The 27,481-nt window shown below is 50.3% G+C and overlaps 2 protein-coding genes across 3 annotated transcripts in view; one reads left to right on the plus strand and one right to left on the minus strand.

Moving 5' to 3' along the window:
* The window catches only part of ARHGAP1 (Rho GTPase activating protein 1), a 41,899-nt gene extending 23,001 nt beyond the window's left edge, over positions 1-18,898 (minus strand). The window contains exons 1-3 of one of the 2 annotated variants that reach the window (XM_038406755.2): positions 18,752-18,898; positions 12,181-12,363; positions 11,426-11,518 (exon numbers count right to left, since the gene is read on the minus strand). In XM_038406755.2, coding sequence (XP_038262683.1) covers positions 11,426-11,518; positions 12,181-12,313 — 226 coding nt within the window. In that variant the 5' untranslated portion in view covers positions 12,314-12,363; positions 18,752-18,898. Of the gene's footprint in view, positions 1-11,425; positions 11,519-12,180; positions 12,364-18,374; positions 18,675-18,751 lie in introns of those variants that run through there. The other variant, XM_038406754.2, reaches the window with a different exon arrangement.
* Positions 18,899-18,942: 44 nt separating this feature from the next.
* ZNF408 (zinc finger protein 408) lies at positions 18,943-24,298 on the plus strand. Its single transcript, XM_038406746.2, has 4 exons — positions 18,943-19,436; positions 20,197-20,258; positions 21,006-21,322; positions 22,263-24,298. Exons 1-4 carry the CDS (start codon positions 19,083-19,085, stop codon positions 24,218-24,220), a joined length of 2,691 nt encoding a protein of 896 aa, XP_038262674.1. The 5' UTR covers positions 18,943-19,082; the 3' UTR covers positions 24,221-24,298.
* The last annotated feature ends 3,183 nt before the right edge of the window (positions 24,299-27,481 follow it).

Below are 27,481 nucleotides of genomic sequence, written 5' to 3' on the forward strand. Positions count from 1 at the left end.
GGGGATCTGTATCTCTGAAAGAGCCATGCCACTCCCACCCATTTCCATCTCTCTTGTTCAGAGGGCAGGCTCCAACACGGATACTAAGCCAGCTTTAGGGGGTTGGCAAGAGCACAGGTAGCCTTAGAAGTCACCCCATCCTCTCAACCTCACATGCCACAGTCACATGTCAAATTTTGGGGCAGGAACCAGGCCTTCCTCGGCACATCACAAATATCCATTCTTTGCACCACGTCAATGTCCCAAAGGAATGTCACCAAAGCCAGCAGATAAATACAACTGAATGCAGAGGGGAAGGGATTCCTGATCAAATAATAGCAACGAACACACACTGCACTAAAGGGGAAAGGACCAGTGTTATCTCTGAGGGAAGGAAGCGCAGGGGCCCTGCTGAGCACAGCTCTTCACCAGCACAACTCATTGCGACACACAACTCCAATGCAAGCTCTGCAAACAGTCACTGCTTTTGCTCTGTTTCAAAGTAGCAGCCGTGTTAGTCTGTATTCGCAAAAAGAAAAGGAGACCTGTGGCACCTTAGAGACTAACAAATTTATTAGAGCATAAGCTTTCGTGAGCTACAGCTCACTTCATCGGATGCATTTGGTGGAAAATACAGAGGGGAGATTTATATACACACACAGAGAACATGAATCAATGGGTTTATCATACACACTGTAAGGAGAGTGATCACTTAAGATGAGCCATCACCAGCAGCAGGGGGGGAAAAAGGAGGAAAACCTTTCATGGTGACAAGCAAGGTAGGCTATTTCCAGCAGTTAACAAGACCATCTGAGGAACAGTGGGGGGTGGGATGGGGGGGAGAAATAACATGGGGAAATAGTTTTACTTTGTGTAATGACTCATCCATTCCCAGTCTCTATTCAAGCCTAAGTTAATTGTATCCAGTTTGCAAATTAATTCCAATTCAGCAGTCTCTCCTTGGAGTCTGTTTTTGAAGCTTTTTTGTTGAAGGATAGCCACTCTCAGGTCTGTAATCGAGTGACTGGAGAGATTGAAGTGCTCTCCAACTGGTTTTTGAATGTTATAATTCTTGACGTCTGATTTGTGTCCATTTATTCTTTTACGTAGAGACTGTCCAGTTTGACCAATGTACATGGCAGAGGGGCATTGCTGGCACATGATGGCATATATCACATTGGTAGATGCGCAGGTGAACAAGCCTCTGATAGTGTGGCTGATGTGATTAGGCCCTATGATGGGGTCCCCTGAATAGATATGTGGACAGAGTTGGCAATGGGCTTTGTTGCAAGGATAGGTTCCTGGGTTAGTGGTTCTGTTGTGTGGTGTGTGGTTGCTGGTGAGTATTTGCTTCAGATTGGGGGGCTGTCTGTAAGCAAGGACTGGCCTGTCTCCCAAGATCTGTGAGAGAGTGATGGGTCGTCCTTCAGGATAGGTTGTAGATCCTTGAAGATGCATTGGAGAGGTTTTAGTTGGGGGCTGAAGGTGATGGCTAGTGGCGTTCTGTTATTTTCTTTGTTGGACCTGTCCTGTAGTAGGTGACTTCTGGGTACTCTTCTGGCTCTGTCAATCTGTTTCTTCACTTCATCAGATGGGTATTGTAGTTGTAAGAATACATGATAGAGATCTTGTAGGTGTTTGTCTCTGTCTGAGGGGTTGGAGCAAATGCAGTTATATCGTAGAGCTTGGCTGTCGACAATGGATCGTGTGGTATGATCTGGATGAAAGCTAGAGGCATGTAGGTAGGAATAGCGGTCAGTAGGTTTCCGATATAGGGTGGTGGTTATGTGACCATCGCATATTAGCACCGTAGTGTCCAGGAAGTGGATCTCTTGTGTGGACTGGTCCAGGCTGAGGTTGATGGTGGGATGGAAATTGTTGAAACCAAGGTGGAATTCCTCAAGGGCTTCTTTTCCATGGGTCCAGATGATGAAGATGTCATCAAAGTAGCACATGTAGAGTAGGGGCATTAGGAGACGAGAGCTGAGGAAGCGTTGTTCTAAGTCAGCCATAAAAATGTTGGCATACTGTGGGGCCATGCGGGTACGCATCGCAGTGCCGCTGATTTGAAGGTATACATTGTCCCCAAATGTGAAATAGTTATGGGTGAGGACAAAGTCACAAAGTTCAGCCACCAGGTTAGCTGTGCTCTAGTATCCCCTTGAAATGGCAGCTGCAAGAACTCAGAGATGTGTTCAAAAGTCAGATAGAGTCAATGTCACCCCGGATCTGTCATCAGAGTACAACACAATAAGATATAGCAACACTCAATACTCTGCCTTTTGCCATGCCTGCAGGAGGACTGGAATTCCTCTCCCTTTGCAGAGAAGGCAGCTCTCCACTGCTACAGCAGGCTGTGCTACACATCAACGCAAGGCCTGTTCTGCCAGGGCAGCCCAAAAAGCTTCCAATAAGTGCTTGAAATCTATTGCTTCTCATGCATAACAAACAGAAACAAGCCTCAAATTTCAGGGATTGGGAAGGGGCCTATTGGACAGGGGCTACAGATTATTCACAGGAGATCACATACTGGTTTCTAATTTCCCTGTGCCAGGTGAGGGGAAGCCAATTATTTGGGGGAAAGCAGAGATTATAATGCATCTCACAGCTGCAGATTTGAGAAACAGGCACTAAAGGGGTAAAGGCAGCTCCCTTGTCTCCTTCACCATTACCTGGGCTCTGGAATGCAGTCCCACTGGGCAGGAGGGTCAGTGGAAATTCACTGCCTTATAGCAGCTCTAAGATTCTTTGCTTTCCCCAAATTCCAGTAGGATTTGCATTCTCTGGATCCTACTCTCACCTCCTTGATGGCTCCTAACCATTAGCCACGTTTGCTGTGATTCATTCTCATCTGTGATTTGGGGTCAGGATTACACTGTACCGCAGTTTGGCTTTGACCCCAAGGTGTCAGAAATGGCTACTAAATCTTTTAGACGTTACTAACAAAATACAGATCTCTGGAGAGGAGGCCCGGGGGTGAGCCTGAGTCTGGAGTGGTTCCAACAAGGCCCTCAGAGCATGGGCTAGCAGGCTTTTCTCCAGATGTTGCATGTTGTGGTTTCTCCCAGATCTCACATTGCAGAAGTGGTTGCTGAGGTGTTGAGCAGCCTTTGCACGAGTTTTTGCAAAAGTGGTTAAGAAGTTTAACTTCTACAGAGCAGTAATTCCACTGCCAAGAAGAAGAGGAACCCACAAACAAGAAATGCACACAGGATGCATCAGAGATTTTTACCCTTGGCCTTGTCAAAAATTCTGTCAACAAATCTGACAAATAAAATTTGAAGAAACAATTTTTTTTTTACAAAATATATGTTTGTTTTCCATAGAAAATGTCAATGTTTCATCAAAAAAATTAAACATCCAGAAAACAAAATAATTTAGCCAAAATCTAAAATATTCTGATTCAAAAGTGCCACAGTGCCTTATGGGAGTTGTAGTCAGATGCCTTACACCTCTATTCCTCTCTCTGAGCTAGGCTCTCTAGCAGAACTACATCTCCCATGATGCACCACAGCCAAGGACTCCTCAAACACATACCCTGGCTTTATCAAGGAGGGTGAAATGGTGCATCACAGGAGAAGATGTATTTCTTCCAGAGAGCCTGACCCAAAGAGGAGAATGGGAGCATACTGTCCCTCAAGTACAACTCTCATGGGGAAACTTGGAATCGCTGTGGATCTAAGTATTTTAGGTTTTTGATATTTCACCAAAAAGCCAAAATTTCCAGGGGGAGCAGCGGAGAACAACCATCAAAAGACTATTTTCCAACCAGTTCTACTCCACACTTCTTAGAGTTCAAATCCTTCCACTTAGGGCCCAGACAGCTTGGGAGTCCAGAGGACAACCTAGATCACAAATTAATACCAGCAAGATAACGATTGTCCCAATTTTTGAGTAGCCATAACTGTTTTTATAATATTAAGCTGTGTTGTACAAACATGCATCCTTCCATCAACAAGGAACCTCTGTGCTAATCTCACACGACAGCCCTGGATGCAACAAGCTCAGCCTGAGGATGAGAACCAGCTTCCTGCTTCTATTTCCTTGAAATGTCTCAGAATAGTGTCCCAGAATGCTCTTCAGGAAGAGATGGACAGAATTAGCCACATGCCCTCTGCCCTGAAGTGCAGGACAGGGCATGGATGGCTGAGTAAAGCCACAGGAGGAATCTATTGAAGCAGCAGGATGGACAAAACCTCTATCTCTGCAACCCTTTGGTAATGATTACAAAGAAAAAGAGGCAGGGGCTGGCCATGGTGAGCTGTCACTGCATGGAGAAGGTTTAAGTGCAAATCAGCAGCTTGTCTAGTGAGCCAAAGGCAGCTCAGCATTAGTTCTCCAGGTTTTGGTGGCCGAAGGCTATTTTCTAATCAGTTTCTTCCTAGTCTGTAAGAAACTCCCTTAGTGCTTCTTTCCAGCACTGACACCATGTGCTCTCCACCATTAATGGGGGCCCTACTCCCACAGCACCAGTTTAGACCCTCATGGATTAAACATGTCCTGGGAATGTGACCCTATGTTTTCAAAGTCTGGGCTGTGGTTTGACATTCTGAATATTGTTTCAGTTACTTTATTAATAATTGACTAAGAGGCTAAATAAACAGCCTTGTCACGGAGCCCAGAGTGTGACTCAGGCAGCCCCTCTGAACAACAGGGCCTGTTGCCAGAAGCTGAACACATCAGGGAGCCTCTGGACTACATCTCCATTAACTTGCTAACTGAAGCTGCACTGCCAACTCCCCTCTGCTGGGACGGGTGTCATCAGTTCTGAAAAACTGGTTGCTGGTGACATCTCTGGTGACCTGGAGCAGGGGTGGGCAAACTATGGCCCACAGGCCACAACCAGCCCATCAGACCTTTTAATGTGATCCTCGAGCTCCCGCTAGGGAGCGGGATGGGAGGGTTGCCCTGCTCCGTGCATGCCGTGGCTCTGCATTGCTCCTGGAAGCAGCTGCATGTCCCCCCTCTGGCTCCTACACATAGGGGCAGCCAGGGAGTTCCCCACACTGCCCCCACCCCAAGCACCAGCTCTACAGCTCCTATTGGCCAGGAACTGCACCCAATGGGAACTGCAGGGGCAGCACCAGCAGATGGGACAATGCACAGAGCCACCTGGCCAGCGCTGCGCCTCCACCTAGGAGCCAGAGTGTCGACATGCTACTGCTTCCGGGAGCTGCTTGAGGCAAGTGCCACCTGGAGCCGTACCCCTGACCTTCTCCCATGCCCCAACCCCCTACCCAAACCCTGAATCGCCTCCTGCCCTCCAAACCCCTCGGTCCCAGCCTGGAGCACCCTCCTGCACCCCAAACCCCTCATCCTCAGCCCCACACCCCAGGCTCATACCCCCCGCCTGAGGCTGGAGCACCTTCCCATATGCCAAACCCCTCAGCCCCAGCCCAGAACCTGATCCCCCACATCCCAACCTCCTGACCCAGCCCAGAGCCCCCTCCCGCACCCTGAACCCCTCATTTCTGTCCCCACCCTGGAACACCCCCCCCAGCACAGAGCCCATACCCCCTCCCACACCCCAACCCCTTGCCTCAGCCCACAGCCCCCTCCCACACTCTGAACCCCTCTGCTCCATGCCCAACCCACAGCTCCCTCCTGCACCCCAAAACCCTTATCCCAGGCTCCACTACAGAGCCCGCACCTCCAGCTGGAGCTCTCAACCCCTCACACATCCCAACCCCCTGCCCCAGCCCTGAGCCCCCTCCCATACTCTGAACTCCTCATTTCTGCCCCCCCCGGGCCCACATCCCCAACCAGAGCCCTCATCCCCTCCCACACTCCAACTCCCAATTTTGTGAGCATTCACGGCCCACAATACAATTTCCATAGCCAGATGTGGCTCTCGGGCCAAAATGTTTACCCACCCCTGGCCTAGAGCCTCCATTCTCAGAACAAGTTCAGCCTGGGCAGCAGCAGCAGCAGGGTGAGCTTTCCCCCACCAGCAACTGCCAATGTGCTTCAGTCCAGCCCTAAAGAGACCTGTCCCCCTTTTAGGGGTCAAAAGGGAATCCCGTTTCCATGCTACATTCAGTCCTGAGCCTCTCCACTGAAATTGCCAACAGCAAGCTAATTCGTGCCAACTCTGCTGGTGGGTGTAGTGATGTTTGACTGGACTGAGACCATCTCCCCTTGAACGGAGTACTAGCCTGCCTGCCTTCCATTCATAGACTGGTTCTGCAACTGCTGTGGTCTCCCTCCTGGAACCTAGAGACACAGGGAGTCCAAACGGTGTCACACTGGGTTTCCTGGGTCTTCAGCGATCAGCTCTGAATCTACTCAACATAGTTCCAAGATATCAGCTGATGGAATTCAAAGCTGAGTGGCAGGCACTGAGCATGCCCAGGCACATGGTTGCTGGGTGAGAGAGTGGCAAGCAGAGAACTATTTGCAGGGGGAGGAAATCACCAGCCTGGAAGAAGGCAAGTCCATGCCCTCCAAGTTGGACTCAAGATGATCACAGAACACAGGAACTAGACAAATGTAGCAGGCCATCAGCAACCCAACTCCAACAGCAGTCACTGGCACAAGCTTCAGAGGAAGGCTTCCCAACCACACAAACATCACAGGGACGGGCAGTTAGAAGTTACGATGGATAAAAATTACCGCAATAGTGGGGGAGGAGATTTCTTCCACAACCCAGGCGCATATTCCAGTCAGCCATCCTGCCAGATGAGAACTTCCTGAAATCCCACCTACCATTTCAGTTAGATATGGAATTTTTCACTTTTTATCCTACACAGTTATGTAGAGTTGTTGTGCCCTGCCTCTGAGCTGGCTGGATTTCAGTGATGCCTATTCACGCAGTTTGTAAAATACACTGGGATCCCTTGGGATAAAAGCTCTACAGAAACACTGGAGATTATATCAGCACACAACACATGGCAGAGAACATCCTCGGTTTGGGCCCATCACTGCGTAGTTCTTGTTGGTTCTGATCTAACCACTCCGTTAAGCACTGTGGGCTTTGTCTGAGGTGAATGAGAGTATCACTTAACTCTTCAGTCCCTGGTCATTAGAAACACCTGCCTGCTCCATCTTAGCAAATATCTGAGTTTCTGTCACTGAAGCATTAAATGGCACAAACCTGCATTCTCCAACCCAACCACAGCATTATGGAGAACAGGATGGTGATCTGGGACAGCTATAATGCTGGGAATTTTAGACCCTGGAACCAGGATCAGGAATCTGGCAAACCAGTACACTATGGACAAGATTGTATGGGCATGTCTACACTACAATACAATACACGCGGCTGGCCCACGTCAGCTGACTTGGGCTTGTGGAGCTCAGGCTACAGGGCTATGAACTGTAGTGCAGATGTTTGGGCTCGGGGTGTAGCCTGGGCTCTGGGATCCTCCTCCCTAGCAAAGTCTCAGAGAACAGGTTCCAGCCTGAGCCTGAACACCTATACTGAAATTTTATAGCCCCGCAGCCTGAGCCCACATCAACTGACCCAGGCCAGCTGCGGCTGTGCTGTGGATCTTTTATCACAGTGTAGACATACCCTTAGAGACCCTTTGGCCAGGGACTAAATTATTCCACCCATCCTGAGCGGCCAAGGCTCTCTAGACACAAAGTAGCCTGGAAAAAGCCATAGTTTTAGGGACACACAACAATAGTGAAAAGAAAAGGAGTACTTGTGGCACCTTAGAGACTAACAAATTTATTAGAGCATAAGCTTTCGTGAGCTACAGCTCACTTCATCGGATGCATTTGGTGGAAAAAACAGAGGAGAGATTTATATACACACACACAGAGAACATGAAACAATGGGTTTATCATACACACTGTAAGGAGAGTGATCACTTAAGATAAGCCATCACCAACAGCAGGGGGGGGAAGGAGGAAAACCTTTCATGGTGACAAGCAGGTAGGCTAATTCCAGCAGTTAACAAGAATATCAGAGGAACAGTGGGGGGTGGGGTGGGAGGGAGAAATACCATGGGGAAATAGTTTTACTTTGTGTAATGACTCATCCATTCCCAGTCTCTATTCAAGCCTAAGTTAATTGTATCCAGTTTGCAAATTAATTCCAATTCGAAACAGCAGCCTGGATTTCTACATAGACTGCTTCCGCCGACGTGCACGAGCTGAAATTGTGGAAAAGCAGCATCGCTTACCCCATAACCTCAGCCATGCAGAACACAGTGCCATCCACAGCCTCAGAAACAACTCTGCTACTCTGAAACCAGAAACAACTCTGACATCATAATCAAAAAGGCTGACAAAGGAGGTGCTGTCGTCATCATGAATAGGTCAGAGTATGAACAAGAGGCTACTAGGCAGCTCTCCAACACCACTTTCTACAAGCCATTACCCTCTGATCCCACTGAGAGTTACCAAAAGAAACTACAGCATTTGCTCAAGAAACTCCCTGAAAAAGCACAAGAACAAATCCGCACAGACACACCCCTGGAGCCAGGACCTGGGGTATTCTATCTGCTACCCAAGATCCATAAACCTGGAAATCCTGGACGCCCCATCATCTCAGGCATTGGCACCCTGACAGCAGGATTGTCTGGCTATGTAGACTCCCTCCTCAGGCCCTTCGTTACCAGCACTCCCAGCTATCTTCGAGACACCACCGATTTCCTGAGGAAACTACAGTCCATTGGTGATCTTCCTAAAAACACCATCCTAGCCACTATGGATGTAGAAGCCCTCTACACCAACATTCCACACAAAGATGGACTACAAGCCGTCAGGAACAGTATCCCCGATACTGTCACGGCTAACCTGGTGGCAGAACTTTGTGACTTTGTCCTGACCCATAACTATTTCACATTTGGTGACAATATACCTTCAAATCAGCGGCACTGCGATGGGTACCCGCATGGCCCCACAGTATGCCAACATTTTTATGGCTGACTTAGAACAACGCTTCCTCAGCTCTCGTTCCCTAATGCCCCTACTCTACTTGCGCTACATTGATGACATCTTCATCATCTGGACCCATGGAAAAGAAGCTCTTGAGGAATTCCACCATGATTTCAACAATTTCCATCCCACCATCAACCTCAGCCTGGACCAGTCCACACAAGAGATCCACTTCCTGGACACTACGGTGCTAATAAGCGATGGTCACATAAACACCACCCTATATCGGAAACCTACTGACCGCTATTCCTACCTACATGCCTCTAGCTTTCATCCAGATCATACCACTCGATCCATTGTCTACAGCCAAGCGCTACGATATAACCGCATTTGCTCCAACCCCTCAGACAGAGACAAACACCTACAAGATCTCTATCATGCATTCCTACAACTACAGTACCCACCTGCTGAAGTGAAGAAACAGATTGACAGAGCCAGAAGAGTACCCAGAAGTCACCTACTACAGGACAGGCCCAACAAAGAAAACAACAGAACGCCACTAGCCATCACCTTCAGCCCCCAACTAAAACCCCTCCAACGCATCATCAAGGATCTACAACCTATCCTGAAGGACGAGCCATCGCTCTCTCAGATCTTGGGAGACAGACCAGTCCTTGCTTACAGACAGCCCCCCAATCTGAAGCAAATACTCACCAGCAACCACACACCACACAACAGAACCACTAACCCAGGAACCTATCCTTGCAACAAAGCCCGTTGCCAACTCTGTCCACATATCTATTCAGGGGATACCATCATAGGGCCTAATCACATCAGCCACACCATCAGAGGCTCGTTCACCTGTGCATCTACCAATGTGATATATGCCATCATGTGCCAGCAATGCCCCTCTGCCATGTACATTGGCCAAACTGGACAGTCTCTACGTAAAAGAATGAATGGACACAAATCAGACGTCAAGAATTATAACATTCAAAAACCAGTTGGAGAACACTTCAATCTCTCTGGTCACTCGATCACAGACCTAAGAGTGGCTATACTTCAACAAAAAAGCTTCAAAAACAGACTCCAAGGAGAGACTGCTGAATTGGAATTAATTTGCAAACTGGATACAATTAACTTAGGCTTGAATAGAGACTGGGAATGGATGAGTCATTACACAAAGTAAAACTATTTCCCCATGGTATTTCTCCCTCCCACCCCACCCCCCACTGTTCCTCTGATATTCTTGTTAACTGCTGGAATTAGCCTACCTGCTTGTCACCATGAAAGGTTTTCCTCCTTCCCCCCCCTGCTGTTGGTGATGGCTTATCTTAAGTGATCACTCTCCTTACAGTGTGTATGATAAACCCATTGTTTCATGTTCTCTGTGTGTGTGTATATAAATCTCTCCTCTGTTTTTTCCACCAAATGCATCCGATGAAGTGAGCTGTAGCTCACGAAAGCTTATGCTCTAATAAATTTGTTAGTCTCTAAGGTGCCACAAGTACTCCTTTTCTTTTTGCGAATACAGACTAACACGGCTGCTACTCTGAAACAACAATAGTGATAATCTCCAAAAAGCTGGAGTGGCATCATTGAAGTGGAGAAAGGAGCCATATTCCAGCCAAATGTCCCAAACCACCCAGAGAAGGGGATTATACCAGTGCAACTTTCATTTCACCATGGAATCTGATAAGCCTGGGATTCTTTCCTCCTCCCCTCCGCCCAAGATTTCTCTTCACACGTGGAACATAAACCAGGGTGCAGGCTAGTGAAGGGGTGCATGGATAATGCAAGCTGAAGAAGGGGGAGAATCAAGTTGTGGGGGACTGGGGAGGGTTTCTGGCAGCAGGAGAGCTGGGCAAACTGGAAATAGTTCCAGAGCAAAATCATGACTTGTATCCCCACTCCCAGCACCTTCTAAAAACTCCAGTCACAGAGGTCTCAGCTGTAACTGGCAAAGGGTGTTTGCAGTGCTCCAAGAGTTAATATATTTTAAAGGATGTTGTGAAACAGGGAAGGAATCAGGAATGTTAGTGCTGCAGCCTAATTATCACTGAAGTATCAACAATGTTAACCCTTTCCCATCTGCTCCCTGTAGCAGACACATCCAGCAAAGGCTGTCCCCACAGTCCAGCTACAGTAAAGGGTGTGACATAGGAACAAGGCTATAAGCTTTGACTATGCAAACTGCATGGTCCCCCACCAGTTAATGTGCGAATTTCTCAGACAACTTAGATATTAGCTACCACCCTGAAGAACCAGGGGGAGGTGGCAATTCTGGTGTAATCAGCTAGAAGGTGCTGCAGCGTGCCTTGGGACATGGTGGGGCTCCAATGAATGCACCTAAGCAGAAGTGACCAGTCCTCACCCTAATAACTTCAGAGACAGTGAGATCTGGGAATTAAACTGAGTCAAACTGAGAACAATGGAAAATAAGAACTGCCACAGACATCCCAAAGGTTTGGGGCTCCCATCCCCCAAAGTGTCAGCTGTCCCTGTTGTCTGTCACTGGTGGTTGGCACAGGGCAGGCCCCTTTCCACTCCAAGTAACAAGACCACATCTGATCCCACTGCAGAGGCAACACTGGAAGGAGCGGGGAGAGTAGGTCATTACCTGCTACTTCCACGATCTGGTGCCTAGCAATATCGTAGTATGGATCATCCCAGCGCAGGTGAGTGATGGGCTCAGGGGAGCAGTTGGTGTCCTCTGCACACAAAAAAACAGGAAACCAGCAATTTGCATGAAAGCAGAAACGGACCTGGAGCAGCTCGGGGAGGGGCCTGGAAACACAGGGATGAGAACCAGAGGCTCAGTGACACGGGGAGAAGTTAATACACTAGTCTGGCCTTCCTGAACACCTGTTTTGAAATCCTGATTTTGTCAAAGGACAAGCAAGTATTGTCAAGTCTCAGCCTTGTCCCTGGAAGGCAGCTGTGCGTGTCCCAAACCCCACAGCTCAGAACAGAGTCTAGTCAGTCAGCTTCTGCTCAGGACTCTCCTGAGCATGAAAATTCACCCAACCATGTATGAGAGAAAAGGAGCCAAGGGTATTGTCAGGGCTGCTCACAGCACAGGTGCTTCTACACATACCCTGCTGCCTACCCTGCATGCTTTGGCCGAATCACCTGGTCTCTCTGGGTATCAGAGCCCGCAAAAGCCCAGCCAGGTACTACACTGTGGGCTTCGGGCATAAAATAATTCACACATTTCCATTTCCCAATCCTCACATCCCAGATGGGACTGAGTTAGAGTGTGAGAGGGTCACAGTTCCCTGAAATAGGCCAAGGCACAAGGTGTCCTGGAATACTGCTTGGCCTCCAAGTCATCCCTGCACCCAAATGTCTGCTGGCCCCAGCAGGGATGCCCACCTGACTTGGGAAAAACAGGCACTTCATCTGCTGGCCAGTTCTTATCATCTAAGGAAGCCAGTTTGAGCTGGCTCAGGGACTGGTTGGTGTCCTCCAGGGTCAGGTCATCCTGCAACTCCGAGAGTGGGTCCATGGCAATGGCCCCCAAACTCAGCTGCTTGCCCGAAGAGCCTAGAAGGAAAACTACAGAGATTCTTAAGTCAGACACATACAGATCACACAACTCTATTCCCATGGCCTATCCAGAGGCTCTCCCCTTCCTTCCCCTGCCCTCCATGCTCAGCCCATCCACTGACTTCTTACCCCTTCTCCTGACTTCCCCAAAGACTGCTCACACTTTATCCTACCCAGAAACTTTCTCTCTCCCAAAGCCCACCCAGAGACCCCTTCTACTTGCAGCAATGGGCACCCTGAACAGCAGATCCTTCCCTTCTACCTCCTGTTGGGAGGGGGAAAGAGCCCTAGCTAACCCTTCCAGTGAGTCTCTGCCCTGAGCCCAGCTGTGGCCTGACTGTTCTCCCTCCCAGAGTACTCAATTTGGGAGAGACACTGAGATACAAGGGAAGATAACAGGCTATACCAGTCCCTGCCTGACACACTGACTGTACCAGCCATTATTTCCACACAACACGCCCCTTCCTGCCCCAGTGGAGCTGGCATTGGGCCCAGCTGCTTGCACAGCATGGCCCCGCTCTGGAAGCTTTCCCAGATTTCATATCCCCCAGCTATCAGGGAGGGTCAGGGGGCTCTTAACAGTTATCTGCACTGGCACACTTGGGTGCTTCAGTGCATTAGAAACAAAATCCTGTTGGGGACAACTTGACGCATCTTTAGCAAAATTTCACTGACTGGACTAAAATGCAGGGAGAACGCCAACCCCCTTTGCTCCCCACAAGCATTCTCAGTTTAGCATCACACACCGCAAAACCCTTCTCTCCCATCCCAACTCATAGGGCAAGAGGCTAGGATACACCCCATGTTATTTCCACAGCACAACAATCCGATTCAGGCAGCACTGCATAGGCTGTGCCACGACACTGAGGAGGCTAGGGAGTTTAGAGATTCCAGGGCATGAGAATCAATCGCTGCTGCTGAGAGTTTTTCCTCAATCTCACCTGGAGTAAAATGTGTGTGCGACCCCAAAACTGAACTTAAGCAGCAGATCTTCAGGAAGTTCCCATTTCTTAAGGGAGCCCTCTAAGAAACAGCTGATTGAGTTTAATGCTGATGCCTTGGTGATATGCAGGAGGATGATGGATGGGACCGAGGTACAAACCCTGCTCTCAGGAACTAATATTAGCAGCACCATGAAGATGGGAACTTTGCGGCTAGCAGGCGGCATCCCAAAGGGAACTATAATGAAACAAGGCGAATGATGACACCACTGTTAAGACCATGGGTGGGGGCTGAGGTGGCTTTGTAGTGCTGCAGCCAGTGAGGCACCTGTCATTCACAGGGATGCACACATCCTGGGAGTGGTTCAGAGGGGAACTCAGGCACGTGCAGGCTGTAGAAGGAAGGGCTCTGGGATGGGACAGAGTCTTGTTTGTGTATGAATGCCCAGAAGAGGACTGCAGTGGCTGGGAACTAAACAGCAGCAGAACACATGATCTTGCCTGAAAACTAACAAAAGAAGCTGTGGTTCTAGACCCAAGGTGGCTTTTTCCTAGAGTGCAGGAAGGTGGAGTAGCTTGGTGTTTTGAATTCCGAGTTCCTACAGCTGCTTGTGAGATCCAAGAATGCAAGAAGCCTATGAACAGTTAGTGTGAACAGGATGACATTCCAAACTCTAGCGAGTCTTGCTCATACACTGGGGGCTACACCAATTGCCAGGTTTGGGGTGGGGATTTTGCCAGGGCATTAGTTACAACTTTGAGAGTTTGTCCCCTCCCTTTGGTAGGAGGTGTTGGGGGCTCTGACACTTCCTTATCTCTTCCCCAGCAACTCAGAGACAGTCTTTAACTCGTCCTTGGCTCCCTGATGTCTGGGAGTTATTTCAAGTCAAGTCAGATTCCCATAACCACAGTGAGACAGACATATATGGGCAGAGGATCTTCGAGGCAAATCAGAAACTATGCAGGGCCTGACAGATCTGCAGTCAGCTAGAAAGCCAAGCAAAACTGTTCCCTGCCCCCCTCCTGAGAGCTGGAAGAGCTGCCTGAACTTCCCTTGGATCTCAGTAGGGACATGGAGCAGGACACTACGCTCCTCTGGACCATGAGCTAATGCTGGAACTATGCAGCAGCTGTAGCCAAGTGACAACCAGCTCCCCACACCTAGCAACAACAGATTCAGTTTCCATGGCAACTGCAACCAGTATTTGCAGTGATTTAGTCTGATTATAGAATCCCCAGCACCAGTATAATTTCCCCAATAATCCAGCAGACACTCAGGTATGAAGTCTGATAACCCTGGAGGTTTCATGCAAACTGTCCTCAGCTGGTCCCATCTCAGACCCTAGATTCCTGCAAAGTGCTGTCTTAACACACAGCAACTTCAATAGGAATGGAGGGAATTCAGGTTCAGTCTTAACTGCTGCCACCCCCTCGATCAGTGGGAAGCCTTTGACAGGAGTCCTCTACATCTGACTGTCATTGCTGCTCACCAACAGCAGCTTGCAAAGCAGAGTCCTGAAGTGCTTAGGGACTAAGTCCAAATTCTACCAGGCAGGGGTGGTATGCTGGCCCAGGGGCAGCATGGAATTGGGTTCCCTTAGTCCTCACCACAGGGAGTGCCACAGCCTGGCTTCAGGAACAGCTTGCAGCACTGAGCCATAGGCCCAAGTTATTGGTTTAAAAGCCAGCTTCAAGTGGATTCCACATTAGCAGGCTCCTGTCACTGGTGGGGTCTCCAATACTGGCACCACATGGCATAGAGTGCACTAGTCTCTAGGTTCCTTATAGTTCTGCAGTAAAAGAGTGCCTCAGTACCCTGTGTGACACCTGATGTTCCCACCCAAGAAGAGCCCTCCTCAGCCTTCGCTCCAGAGGTTGAACTTCCCAGCCCCTTACACATGCAGGCAGTTCCCCAAATCCTGAGAGTGGGTTCAGGCTCTACATGACAGAGAAACCTGTGCCATGGGGATGCAAGGAATAGCAGATTGAGCTTGCATCATCTCTTTGTGAGTTAGTCCCTCTTGCCCTTCTGAATTTTTTAAGACGCTTTTCAGGATCCCTTCCAATAGTTAGGTACCCAGAGCTGAGTGCAGTACCCCAAGGGATGTCTTCCCAAAGCGATGCGCCCCACCCCTCTCCTTGCTTTGGAATGGGAAGGCTCTGGGATTGAGGAGCCCAGAACTTAATGCAGGATCCCCATGGGGTCTCCCCAAGGAATAAACCGTCTCTGGTCATCTGAAGTCTCTGCATACGTAGCCTCTAACTGACACAGACTTTTTTGCAGCACTGTTACATCATGAACTTGTCTCATTTGCTGCCTCCCACACCAGATTCTCAGCTATTTTTGCTCCCCAGGCTTCCTCCTTCAACTGAGTCTGGGGTTTGGTCATTTTCCTCTCATCTGCATTATTTATTTAGACGTAATACTCTACACCAAAGAACACTCATCCACATCGCCAACTGCCTTTGACATATATTTAAATACATTAAAGAAGAAATAAATCATCAAGCAAAGAAGCAATTCCCCTTCCTCAAATCACATCTCATACTAATCAGCAACTGCCAGACCCAACATGGATAAAAATTATAGGGCCTTTGAGTTATTTCTCTGTTCTTGCTCTGCAACTTCCATCAGTTTAGTCTCTGCGGCACACATAATTATTTTGCCTTATAAGTTAGAGAAGCCTAACCCATTACTGTGGGCTCAGATGTTACCAATTTTTATACAAATATACACAGAATTTTTTTTTTTACCCAGTTCAGCATCAACACCACCCTCAGAGCCCATTGAGCACACCAGGACTTATAACTCTCCACTGCACTAACCCAGTCTCTCAGAAAGAGCCTGGAAAAACAGATATGCCTTGAAACCAAGCAACTCAGGCACTGCAAGCATAAGTTCCAGAGTCCATGATGCCCAACCCCCAGTGACAATATCCTGCCCAACCCCCACCCTGAAGTTTGGGAGCTGTTAGCTCAAATGTCTCAGCTGGCTGCATCGGCAGAGGTATCACCCTGAGAGAGAGACATCAAGAGCCAAACCTCCTTCTTCCAGGTCATTAATGACCCCACTAACTCAATATGGATACACTGCTTCTTGTTGCAACACTTTGGTCCTCCAGTGCTTCAGTAAAAGCTGAATCTAATGGAATTCCGTTTCCAATCTCAAATGCTTTGCCAAAAGCCAGGCACCATAGCCACTGCAAACCTACCCAACTAGCGATCAAGATCAGGGGAATGTGGCAGGCAACCTCTAACCTAGAAGAGGTCCAGGAAGAAAGTAGAAAAGCTGAGCTCAGGTTTCTCCCTCGGAGTCCCACCGCAAGCTGCACAGGTTGCTTATCTGTTCCCCTTTGGACCCACCCACCACACAAGGCGTTTTGCTGAATTTCTGAGGAACTGGAGTCATGTGACAGTCTTGAAAAGGCAATATATCTTTCTTGCCAACCACAAACCCAGTTCCTTCTGGCCTACCCGCTTCAACCTCAGCCTCCTCTGCAAACCTGGATACCTTGAGCCAAACTAAAGATTCAGACAGCAAGATTCAAAAAGGGACTGGACATTTATATGAAAAACAAGAATATCAAGAATTCTAACTGTTCATGCTAACAAAAAGTTGGGAAGGATATTAAACCTCATGCTTCACATCTTAAGAAAAATCTAACCATTAGAGTTCAGGATGAGACCTAATTGGGCGGGGAAGAGAAGGTGGATATTGTACCACATCTGCCTACGCAGAGTTCTTACATTTGCATCTGAAGCATTTAGTCCTGGCCACTGATGGAGACAGAATATTGGACTAAATGGACCTTGGCTCTGCTTCAATATGACAACGCCTATGTTCCAAATTCATCACTACAGAAAGCAGTGTATCTTCACCAATTTCAACAGAGCAGCCTGATCTTACACCAGAGTTGCATTTGATCCCCGGTTTTCAAATCCCATATATGCTATGAACAACAATATAAAGTGACCTCTGGGGCACCTGATCCAGAAAAAACATTTCCCTCGCAAGGTCCCTTAATCTCCTGTTGTCTCCCCAATTCCCTAGTCTATCTTGTGTCCCAAATGTTAATTGTGAATGTGGATCTTTGACAAATACTTTGGGGAAAACTGAAGCATATTATAGTTCCTGATCTTTGCTTCTTCCCACACAGAAACAGTCTTCTCCTTACAGAGCTCCAGTACTAAACCTGAACTCCCCTACCCAGCCTGTCTGACTCCTCTTCCATCAGACTGGGGTTCTAGAACTTCTTGTGCCCTCTAGGCTCACTGGTCTGCACTCACCTGCTTGCATCCTGACTCTGTTCAATAGTGGGTTTTGGTCTATCACTGCCCAAGCCTCAGGAAACTCTCCTGAATCCAAGAGTTCATAAATGATCCATTAAAAGGCCTTCAATTCCCTTTAGCACTGTAAACCTGGACATTAGCCAGCCTTGGGGGCCCTGAGCATTGTAAGTGCTGATTGCCTTATGTGAACCAGTTCTGCTCCCATTCTGTATGCGCTCTCCACCCTCTTCCAATACAAACCCATAGGGCTAGGCTCTAAGCCTGCTCTTCCCAACCCTATTTACAGCTTTCCTCAAGTGAGAGAGGTGTTCTAGGAAGGCCACCTTGACACTTTAACTTTGAAAGTGCAAAGGAAGCCAGGGAAAGGCACAATGTCTGAGTAGCCAAAGGAACAATAGAAAAAGCATTTTCTGGTCTCGTCCCTGTAAAAAAGCGGTGCTCATGTGTATTCTGAGTACACCCCATCCAAAGGGTACAAAGAGTGGTTTCAGCTTGGGGCTGGCCACTTACCGCCAAACCTGCTGAACTTCCAAACGTTGTTTCATATATATATAAAACAAGACATGCTAAGACTAGAAATGCAACTTAGGGGATCTCTATTTGCAGCGTGAACAACTTTTTGCCTGGGAATTTTCTTATTTTTAAAAAGAAAACTAGTAGACAGCTCCGCAGCTGGACCCCGGCCTGCCAAGCCCCACACAGGGCCCAGTTCTCCCCGAGCAACCCGGGCTCCTCAGTCAAGCCCCTTCCAAGACTCAGACATCCCGCACCCTCCAACCCCCAATCTACCTATCGACAGCCCCGCCGCCGCCGCCGCCATCATCATCATCATGCCCCAGGCATCTCCGCGCCGCTCCCCCTCGCCGGCTGCTTTGCAGGCATCAGCTCCCTGACCCCCCGTCTCCCCGCGCGGGGAGCGAGAACCGCGATCCCCTCATCCCCCGCCCCGACACCGCGCCACTGCCCGCTGACAGCGCGGCCCCGGCCCAAGCCACGGGGAGAACCTAAGAGTCCGGGCGGCCAGTGGCCCGCTCCTACCGCCAGGCCGCGCTCCCCGCCCGGACCCCGCAGGCCGGCGTCGCCCCGCCCCGAAATACCGACCCCCGCCCCGGCTCCTCCCACGACACGACACCGACCCCACCCGACACCGCGACCGCCGCCCTCACCCGTCGCCCGCGCCCGCAGGGTCCCGCCTGTCAAACCCGCTCATAAACATCCGCCTCCGAGCCGGAAGAGGAATCCCCTCTCCAGGGAAACGGCGGCCCGCCCCCATTCTCCACTTCCGGTCCCTGGCGCCTTCTGGGTCCGAGCGAAAGTCGTCCGGACGCGGCCGCTGGCTCCGCGGATGGTTCCACCCCCAACGGGGCAGCCGGGAGCGGGGCCCCTGTTCCCAGCTCCGGCCGCTCCCGACCGGAAGCGGAGCGGCGCGCGCCTCCGCAGTGCAGCGGCAGGATCCGGCCGGGGGTCGCGGAGCCGGAGCCTCCGCCCCGGGCCGGCATGGAGCGGAGCCACCTGGCCGGGAAAGCGGGGGCTGCGAGCGAGCGCCCGGCGGGACCGTGCGCCGGGGCCTGCGCCCCCCGTGTAACGCCGCCGCTCCCCGGTCTCCCCGCAGGCCGTGAGCAGCGCCCCGTCCTTGGCCACCCGGGGCGGATCCGAGACCCGCCCGCGCAGCCGGGCGCGTCCTGCGGAGCCCTGCGGAGCCTCCCTCCGGGACTGGCCCTGGGGCCCTCCCTCGCCCAGGAACCGGGCATGGGCGTCTGGTGCGTGGGGAGAGCCCTGCAGCCGGGAGCGCTCCTCGGGCCCCGGGCGGAGGAGGAGCTGGACTGTGCGGCAGAGACGGCGCCCTCGGAGGTACGGTTGGGCCGGGGGGCCTGACAAGCAAACCCCGGGGCAGCTCCAGCTCGCTGGCAAGCCAGTAGCACCCGGCTGAGTGGGGGCGGGCAGGACTCCCTGTCCACCACAGAGGCTTATCATGAAAGAAGGGGAAGGGGGGGAGACTAAGGTCCCAGCCAGGTGCAAAGCCTGGCGCTGCCGTGCTCGAGAACCCAGGTGTCCAGCTCTGTACCATCTGCTGAAGCTCTTTGTTCTCTACTGCCCAGTGCCTGGCTCCCATGTGCAGCCCTCGCCTCGGCATTTCCAGTGTGGCAGGGGACGTCTGCAAGCACCCAACACTAGGTGTCAGGCCTCACTTTTATTCGGGTCCTGATTGTCTGCCCATCGCTATGGGATCTGAGTGCCTGAGTCGCTATAGGTTTCAGAGTGGTAGCCGTGATAGTCTGTATCAGCAGGAAGAACGAGGAGTACTTGTGGCACCTTAGAGACTAACACATTTATTTGAGCATAAGCTTTTGTGGTCTAAAGCCCACTTCTTCAGATGCATGCAGTAGAAAATACAGTAGGTAGATAGATATACAGAAAATGTGAAAAAATGGGGGTTGCCAAACCAGCTCTTAACAAGACCAATCAATTAAGATGGGCTATTATCAGCAGGAGGGAAAAAAACGTTTGTAGTGATGATCAGGATGGAGACTGGTTACAGGAAGTGCCAGCTCCCAGTTAAGAGGCAGACACTGAACTTGTAGGTCTATTTTGAATTCATTTTGTTTTTCAGGCAATTCAGTCTAGCTGCTGCAGTGATGAATCCATTTGTGAGAAGAGCCCTAGCTGGAGGAGGTGAGTAGCTGTATATGGAACAACATGGGGGTTTCCTTTGGGACATACTATAAGTGTAAAGAGAGAATCTATAGCCACTGTAACACTGTGGGGTGGTCTCACTAGGCAGTGTCAGGCTTGGCCGCCAATACATGGATGGCAGATTTCCAAGAAATAGCCCAGGTGCTTCAGAATATGGTGGTGTTCACTCATCATGGGGTATTTTTCAGTTATTGGTTCTGTGCCCTAGTTGAATGTTGCGTTTCTGGAGGGTGCCGTCTTCCATGTTCTACCCCACAGTTGGCTGCATTTCAGGGGTGGGTGAAATGCTCCCTGGCTGTATAAGGGTTTCTTTGGGATGAAAAATGCTGTATAAATGTGATCTCGCTCTTTCCTTGTGTATGTAAGGGGAATGACGGATTCTTGGCTCTGTGTGTGGAGAGAATTTGTTTCTGTAGGAGGGCCTCCAAGTGACCTATCTGGAAAGTTTAAAGTGACAGAGAGACCTGGGATAGTGAAGAGTGTATTAAGGAGTCGTAGAGTGCTTTATTCTGGAGCTAGTTTGTAGCTACACGCAGCCCAAGAATTCAGAACATGTTCTTATTAAGACATCGGGGGCCTCTTGTAACCAGTTAAAGGACTTATTTCCTAGGAGGACTCTTCTCAGTTGACTAAAGTTTGATCCTTCAGAGCTTGGAGCTCCCAATGAAGGCAATAGGATCTCCATGTACCCTGGTGGGTGCTGACATTGAGCTTGGTGTCTTGCAGATTGGTGAAGCAAGGCCGGGGGGAGGATGAGGCAAACGTGGCTTTGGTGTGGATCAGTGGAAGGCTCCAAATCCGAGTGCGGCATCCTATCGCTGCAGGCACCGAGTTGCTGTACTGGCCTACAGAGACCCAAGCTGATCCTGCCCAAGTGGAGGGCAGAATGCTGCAGAGTGCCTCAGAGGGGATAGCTGTTTCGGATGAGAAGAAGCCAAAGGGGCAGCTGGCAGTGGCAGCTGTGTCAGAGACAGCAACTCCAGAGGCTGTGGTGCAAAGGGAAGGAGCCTCCCCATGCGGGAATGCATCAGAACCCTTTGCAGGTACGTTCCTTTCACAGGACATGCAAACCTTGTTTTCCTCTTATGAAAAGGCCACGACTACAGCGCTGTTAAGCAGAGAGCACTACGTGATTCTGGGGACCCGATAACCAGAGTGTCTTCAGAGCTTGGAGCATTGGTGCAGTCCCAGAATAAGGCAGGCTCTAGGGATTGCGAACCCCTGGAGGAGTGAATTTGGAAGGGCCTATAAATTCAATAAGAGATTCCTCCCACACCATTGTTCTAGGGATTGAGTTCCCTCCCCTTGGAAATGGGGAAGTAATGCTGCCTTGCCTTCCCCACTCTTTCAGAAGAGGAGGGTGTATGTAGTATGGGGAGGAGGATACTGTCTAGTGTGCTTGGAAAGAGGAAGACTCTGCCTGGGTTGTGGGATATTTAGCCTATCTCCATAGTGAGCATTATGGAGGTGTAATGGGGAATTGCCTGTTTTGTTGCTGGTCAAATACTCAGGTGGGCTGCTGTCTCTGAAGTGGCTGTAACTACATACCACACAGAAGTGACTCCTCATGGCTCTAATCACAGCTGTATTCTTCTCCTCCTGCTCTGAATATCCCCCTGGGTTGGTGTTTGTGTAGAACTATCCATTTTTGAGGAGTCCAGAAGACATACTACCAGCTAGGGCTCAGTGGCCAACAGTGTGGCCCTGCAGTCCCCCTGCCCTGTGACTGACTCCCTGACCCTATGTCACTTCTGGAAGTAGCAATGCAGAATGGAGAATATTGCAGTTGCCAGCCATGACATAGCTCCCCAAAGTCCTGCCTGGATGTATTGGGGTTGAAATTCCTCCCCTGTTTGGAGAGAGGCATCAAGGATGGGTGGAGTGTCTGTCTCTGAGTTCCTCCATTTTCTGTGTTCTGGACAACACAAGCCTGTTGTCTTCCAATAGCCAGTGTTGATTTTCCCCCGTTGTGTGTCTGTGCAGGGGATCCTGATAACTCCAAGGTGATGGAGAATGAAACTAGAGCCAAAGGCAGGAGGCAGCCAGCCAAACGTTCCCACAGGCTGCAAGACAACAGCAGGAAGGAGGAGGAAAGCATGACCCCTAGACATGAGTCTGGGGAAGCCAAGGTGCAGAGGAAAGAGAACCAGCACCATGAGAGCACCTCAGCAGCTAAGACTAACAGCAGATGCAAAGAGGACTCAGTCAAGGAGATGGACCCCCAACCCAAGGCCGAGAGAGCAAATGGGGAGCCAAAAGAGGCATGTGGGAAGCTCCATCTGCCATTGTTTCCCCCGAACGGGGTTCGACTCAGCCCTCGCTTAGCTGGGAAGCCACGCAAGGTGCATGCACTGACAGGTCAGTGCCTGCAGGAGCACAATGCTAGGGTGTCTGGGCAGGAGGCCAAGAGGCCAAGCACTTCCGAGGGAGGTGGTGCAGAGACGCACAAGAAAGTAGGGCAAGTTTCCAAAGACCATTCCAAACTGGAGCCCCTGGAGCAAAGGAAGAAGGGCCTGTCTGATGGTCCTGATGAGCCGGACAAGTACCCAGAGGTGGAGGCCAGTATTGCACTGGAGGAGGAGTCTTCAGAGAGCCTGGGTGTATCTCAGCAGAAGTCCCTGCCACACGGAGATGAAGCTGGAGAGCGCAGGTATCGCTGTGGGGAATGCGGCAAGGCCTTCCTCCAGCTCTGCCACCTCAAGAAACACAGGTTCACCCACACTGGCTACAAGCCTTTCCTGTGCACTGAATGTGGCAAGAGCTACAGCTCTGAGGAGAGTTTCAAGGCCCATGTGCTCTTCCATCGGGGTGTGCGCCCCTTCCAGTGCAAGCAGTGCGACAAGGCCTATGGCACCAAGCGGGACCTGAGGGAGCACGAGGTGCTGCACACGGGCGAGCGGCCCTTTGCCTGCGAGGAGTGCGGCAAAACGTTCGCCCGCCGGCCCTCCCTCCGCATCCACAGGAAGATCCACCTCATGAAGGAGCTCAACCTAGCCAACCCCAAGGTATGCAAGTGTGCCATCTGTGAGCGTTACCTGGCCAATCCTGGTTCCCTGCGCAACCACATGCGCCTGCACACTGGGGAGAAACCCTACATCTGTCCCTACTGTGGCAAGGACTTCCGGCAGCAGGGCAACCTGCGCGGCCACCTGCGGCTCCACACCGGCGAGAAGCCCTATAAGTGTCGTTTCTGTGGGGACGCCTTCCCCCAGCTGCCAGAGCTGCGGCGGCACCTCATCTCACACACTGGGGAGGCCCACCTGTGCACAGTATGTGGCAAGGCGCTGAAGGACCCCCACACACTGCGGGCTCATGAGCGCCTCCATACCGGCGAGCGCCCTTTCAAGTGCGAGCAGTGTGGCAAAGCCTACACGCTGGCCACCAAGCTGCGCCGGCACCAGAAATCCCACCTGGAGGACATGCCTTACAAGTGTGATGTCTGTGGCATGGGCTACACCCTCCTGCAGAGCCTCAAGCGCCACAAGGTCACCCACAAGGGGGCCAGAGACTCCATTAAGCTGGTGGAGGCTGCGGTCTTGCTGGGCATGGACGTGCCAAAGGCTGCAAGGAAGAGGGTCAAGAGGAAGGTCCCTCAGGATGGAGGTACTGAGGAGTCTACGGTGCTCATGGTGCAGTCAGTAGAGATGCCAGCACCAATAAAAGAGGCAGAGCTTATGATAACTGCTAACGGGCATTACATTGCCACTTACCAGCCTCCAGGGAGCCCCCCTGAGTCTGGGGTGCGCAGAGTGCTGGGCAACACATCCCCTGCTGGTCACCTAGAAATGAACAATGACATCATTGAGATCACGATCTCTGAGCACGAGCACAAATGTATCATCATGCAGGATGAAGGCTCCCCTAGTGACATGGTCATCATCCAGGAGGGCGTGGGTTTTGGTACTGTAGCAGAGGTGGTGGAGGTAGAGACGGGGACCTGACACCCAGCCTCTTCCCAACCCATGCCTGACCTGTTTGACTTCTCTACATCTATACAGAATATAAAATCTATTTTCTAACTTTTGTGTGTATTGTGTCTATGTTGCTGGGAGACTAGGCCCTACCAAGCAGGATGAGTGGCCAGCAGTGCTTCGTACCTGTCTGTGGCAAGGTCAGGAGGGCATGACATAAGACCTGGTCTACACTAGGAAATTAGGTTGGTGTAACTACGTCACTCAGAGGTGTAAAAAAATCCAGCGTAGTCAGCGTTGGGTTGATAGGAGAATTCTCCTGTTGACCTAGCTACCGTCTCTCAGGGAGGTGGATTATGTACACTAATGGGAGAACCCCTCCCATTGGCATAGTTAGTGTCTTCATTGAAGAGCTACAGCTGTGCCACTGCAGTGTTTTAAGTGTAGGCAAGCCCTAAATATCACTAAGCCAGGTCTCTGGCAGCTGCCCCTCTGTTGGAAATCTATAGGTAGTGTGTGCTGGGCCTCGTGAAAGGAAAACTCTGGCTAATAGGGTGAAAACCTCATTACAGAGGAAATCCCGCTCATAATGAATGCAAAAGACTGTGCCACTGCTGTCCTGTCCCCAGACTGCTTAAGGGTGAGATGAGCACCATTGCTCTAGTGCTCTGTGGTGAAGGCAAGGGTGAGCGCAAACAAGCAGCTATTGAATCAATTGTAACTACCCTTCCTCTCCTTGTTTTGGTTTCATTTCATAGTTTCACTGCTTTATTTCAATTATTTTTTCCCCTTTCGTCCGCTGAGGGTGATGGTAGCACAAGGCACAACTGAAGAGATGCTGAGCCAGTTACCAAGGGGTTTACTTCTTTTGATTTAAAGATTACTGTTTACAATTAAAGCAAGCAAAGCTCCATTGCATTCTCCACTAGAGGCCCGGGCAGGACGCTTCTCCTCCATACGGTCTGTGTTTAGTCTTATATAATAATAATTCAAGGGCATGACAGTAGCTGCTCCCTGGGATTTCCCTCTTGACCTCTTCCCTGCAGGCTCTGCTTCAGCACCTCCTTCGGCGCCTACAGTAGTGAATGGGTCAGCACTGCATTGCAAATGGGACACCAAACACTTTCTTCAGTTTCCATGGACTGAACCTCTTCTGCCCCAGTAAGGGTAGTTTGAATGCGCTGTGCAGTTCCTCTCTTCATTAAAGGGCTCTGATCTTGGAGCGGCTCCTTTTCCCTTTGCTACGTAAAGGCTTTGGGTCTGCCTCCCAGTCGTTCATGGGAGAACCAAGCTCTTGGGGTGTCCCATGGCTTTACACCAAGATTTCTACCAGTGAAAGACAGCTATAAATGGGCTCTTCCCCAGGGTGATGTGGCTTCATTTCAGCTGAGCCAAAGCCATGCTGGTGAATCTAGTTTTGAAACTCCTGGCACCTGTGAACAAGGGGATTGTACTTAGCTAGAAAAGGGATTGTGCAGTCCCAGCCTCAAATCCAGAAAGAGGCCGCGCTTGTGCCCTCGCAGAAGGCAAGAGTTCAGCCTTGGACTTGGCTGTTACTGAATTGTTCCCGCATCCCTTTGCTGTGAGGTGAAGTGAGGGCAAAGGGCTTCTGGAAGCCAGTCTTCATTAGTTGCTGTTAGGTGCTTACGGCAGGGCAGAGCCTTTTTCAGTAAAGACTTATTGGTTGTCACTAGATCTCTGTGTTTATTCCCATCAGTGATGATCTTTGCCATCCATCCCCCTGTACTGAGCGCTAGGGGGTATAGGGTCTTAGATATGAAAAAGTTGTAATAGGTACCTTCCAGCCTCATTCCTGGAGCCAAGGCAGGGACAGAATAGTCTAGTCTCATTCTAACTGCCCCCAGTGATGGGGCTCCCAGCCGTTTCCTGGAAGAGGATTCCACAGCTTCATACGCTTTACTCTCAGGATAATTTTTCTTGTATTTGGACAATGTTTCTCTCTTTGAATCCATCCCATTCCTTTGTTCTACCCCATTGGTGTCATCTCCCTCTCTGACTGGAGCATGCTCCCTTTCATGCCCGTTGTTTAATGTTACTTAGACCACATCTACACTACAACACTTTGGTTATCTCAAATTACGTCGCCATAAAGCCACCACAGATAGTATATTGCTTGTGTGCGTGCATGTGTGGCTCCTTGCACCTGTGCTGTGCGTACTCGCCAGCAGTGCTTGGGTCAATGCACCATGAGTAGGTATCCCAGTGTGCAACCTGCCACCATCCAGCACAGTGTTTCGAGAAGTTTTGGCAAGGCATGGTGGGGTAGAAACAAGTTGTGCACAGGTGACTGGGTGAAAGAGATCAGGTTCCCAGTGCACAACTGTCTCCATCCAATAATGTCATCTGTACCCCATAATTTTCACACTTTTTTATTAAAAAGCCCACGTACCCATGCAGTCCTCTCAGTCCACTATCTCTGACAGAAGCATGGAGCCTGCACAGCTCTGCACTATTGTCATAAACATTGCAAGCACAGGACGCACTATCCTCTGGTATTTGAGGAGCCATAAGAAGAACCTTATCAGTGGGAAACATGACAGCTTCTTGCAGGACAGATTGCTGTGGGACAATGAGAACTCATTCGAGGTTTCTGGTGGTGGTCTCGGAGCAGCTGCATATCGTGGAGCACTGCTTCTAGGTTTGAGAAATGAGCACTGATGGGTGGGATCTGATCATAATGCAATCTTGGTACGATGAGCAGTGGCTGCTGAACTTTTGGATGTACAAGGCCACATTCCTGGACCCGTGTACCAAGCTCACCCAAGCCCTCCAGTGCAGGGAAACAAAAAAAGAGAACTTCACTGACAGTGGAAAAGTAAGTGGCAACCACACTGTGGAAACTTGCAATGCCAGATTGCTACCAGTCAGTGGGAAATCATTTTGGAGTTGGAAAATCCCCTGCAGGGGCCTTTGTCATGCAAGTGTGCAGGGCCATTAATCATCTCCTGTTATCCAGGGCTGTGACTCTCAGCAACGTGCAAGACATAGAGGATGGATTTGCAGCAATGGGGTTCCCGAACTGCGGTGGAGCAATAGATGGCATTCATATCCCTATTTTTGCACCTGGCCACTTTGCCACAGAGTAGATCAGCAGAGAGGGCTACTTTTCTACGGTTATGCAAGCATTGGTGGCTCACGGGGGATGCTTTACCTACATCAGTGTTGGCTGCTCAAGGAAGGTGCATGTTTAAGCACACAGGACTTTTCAGAAAGCTACAACTGGCGAATTACCATTGGCAATATTGAAGTGCTATTAGGCTTGGGGGGACC

This window comes from Dermochelys coriacea, chromosome 6, assembly GCF_009764565.3.
Source record: "Dermochelys coriacea isolate rDerCor1 chromosome 6, rDerCor1.pri.v4, whole genome shotgun sequence".
In the NCBI taxonomy this organism is placed as follows: domain Eukaryota; kingdom Metazoa; phylum Chordata; order Testudines; family Dermochelyidae; genus Dermochelys; species Dermochelys coriacea.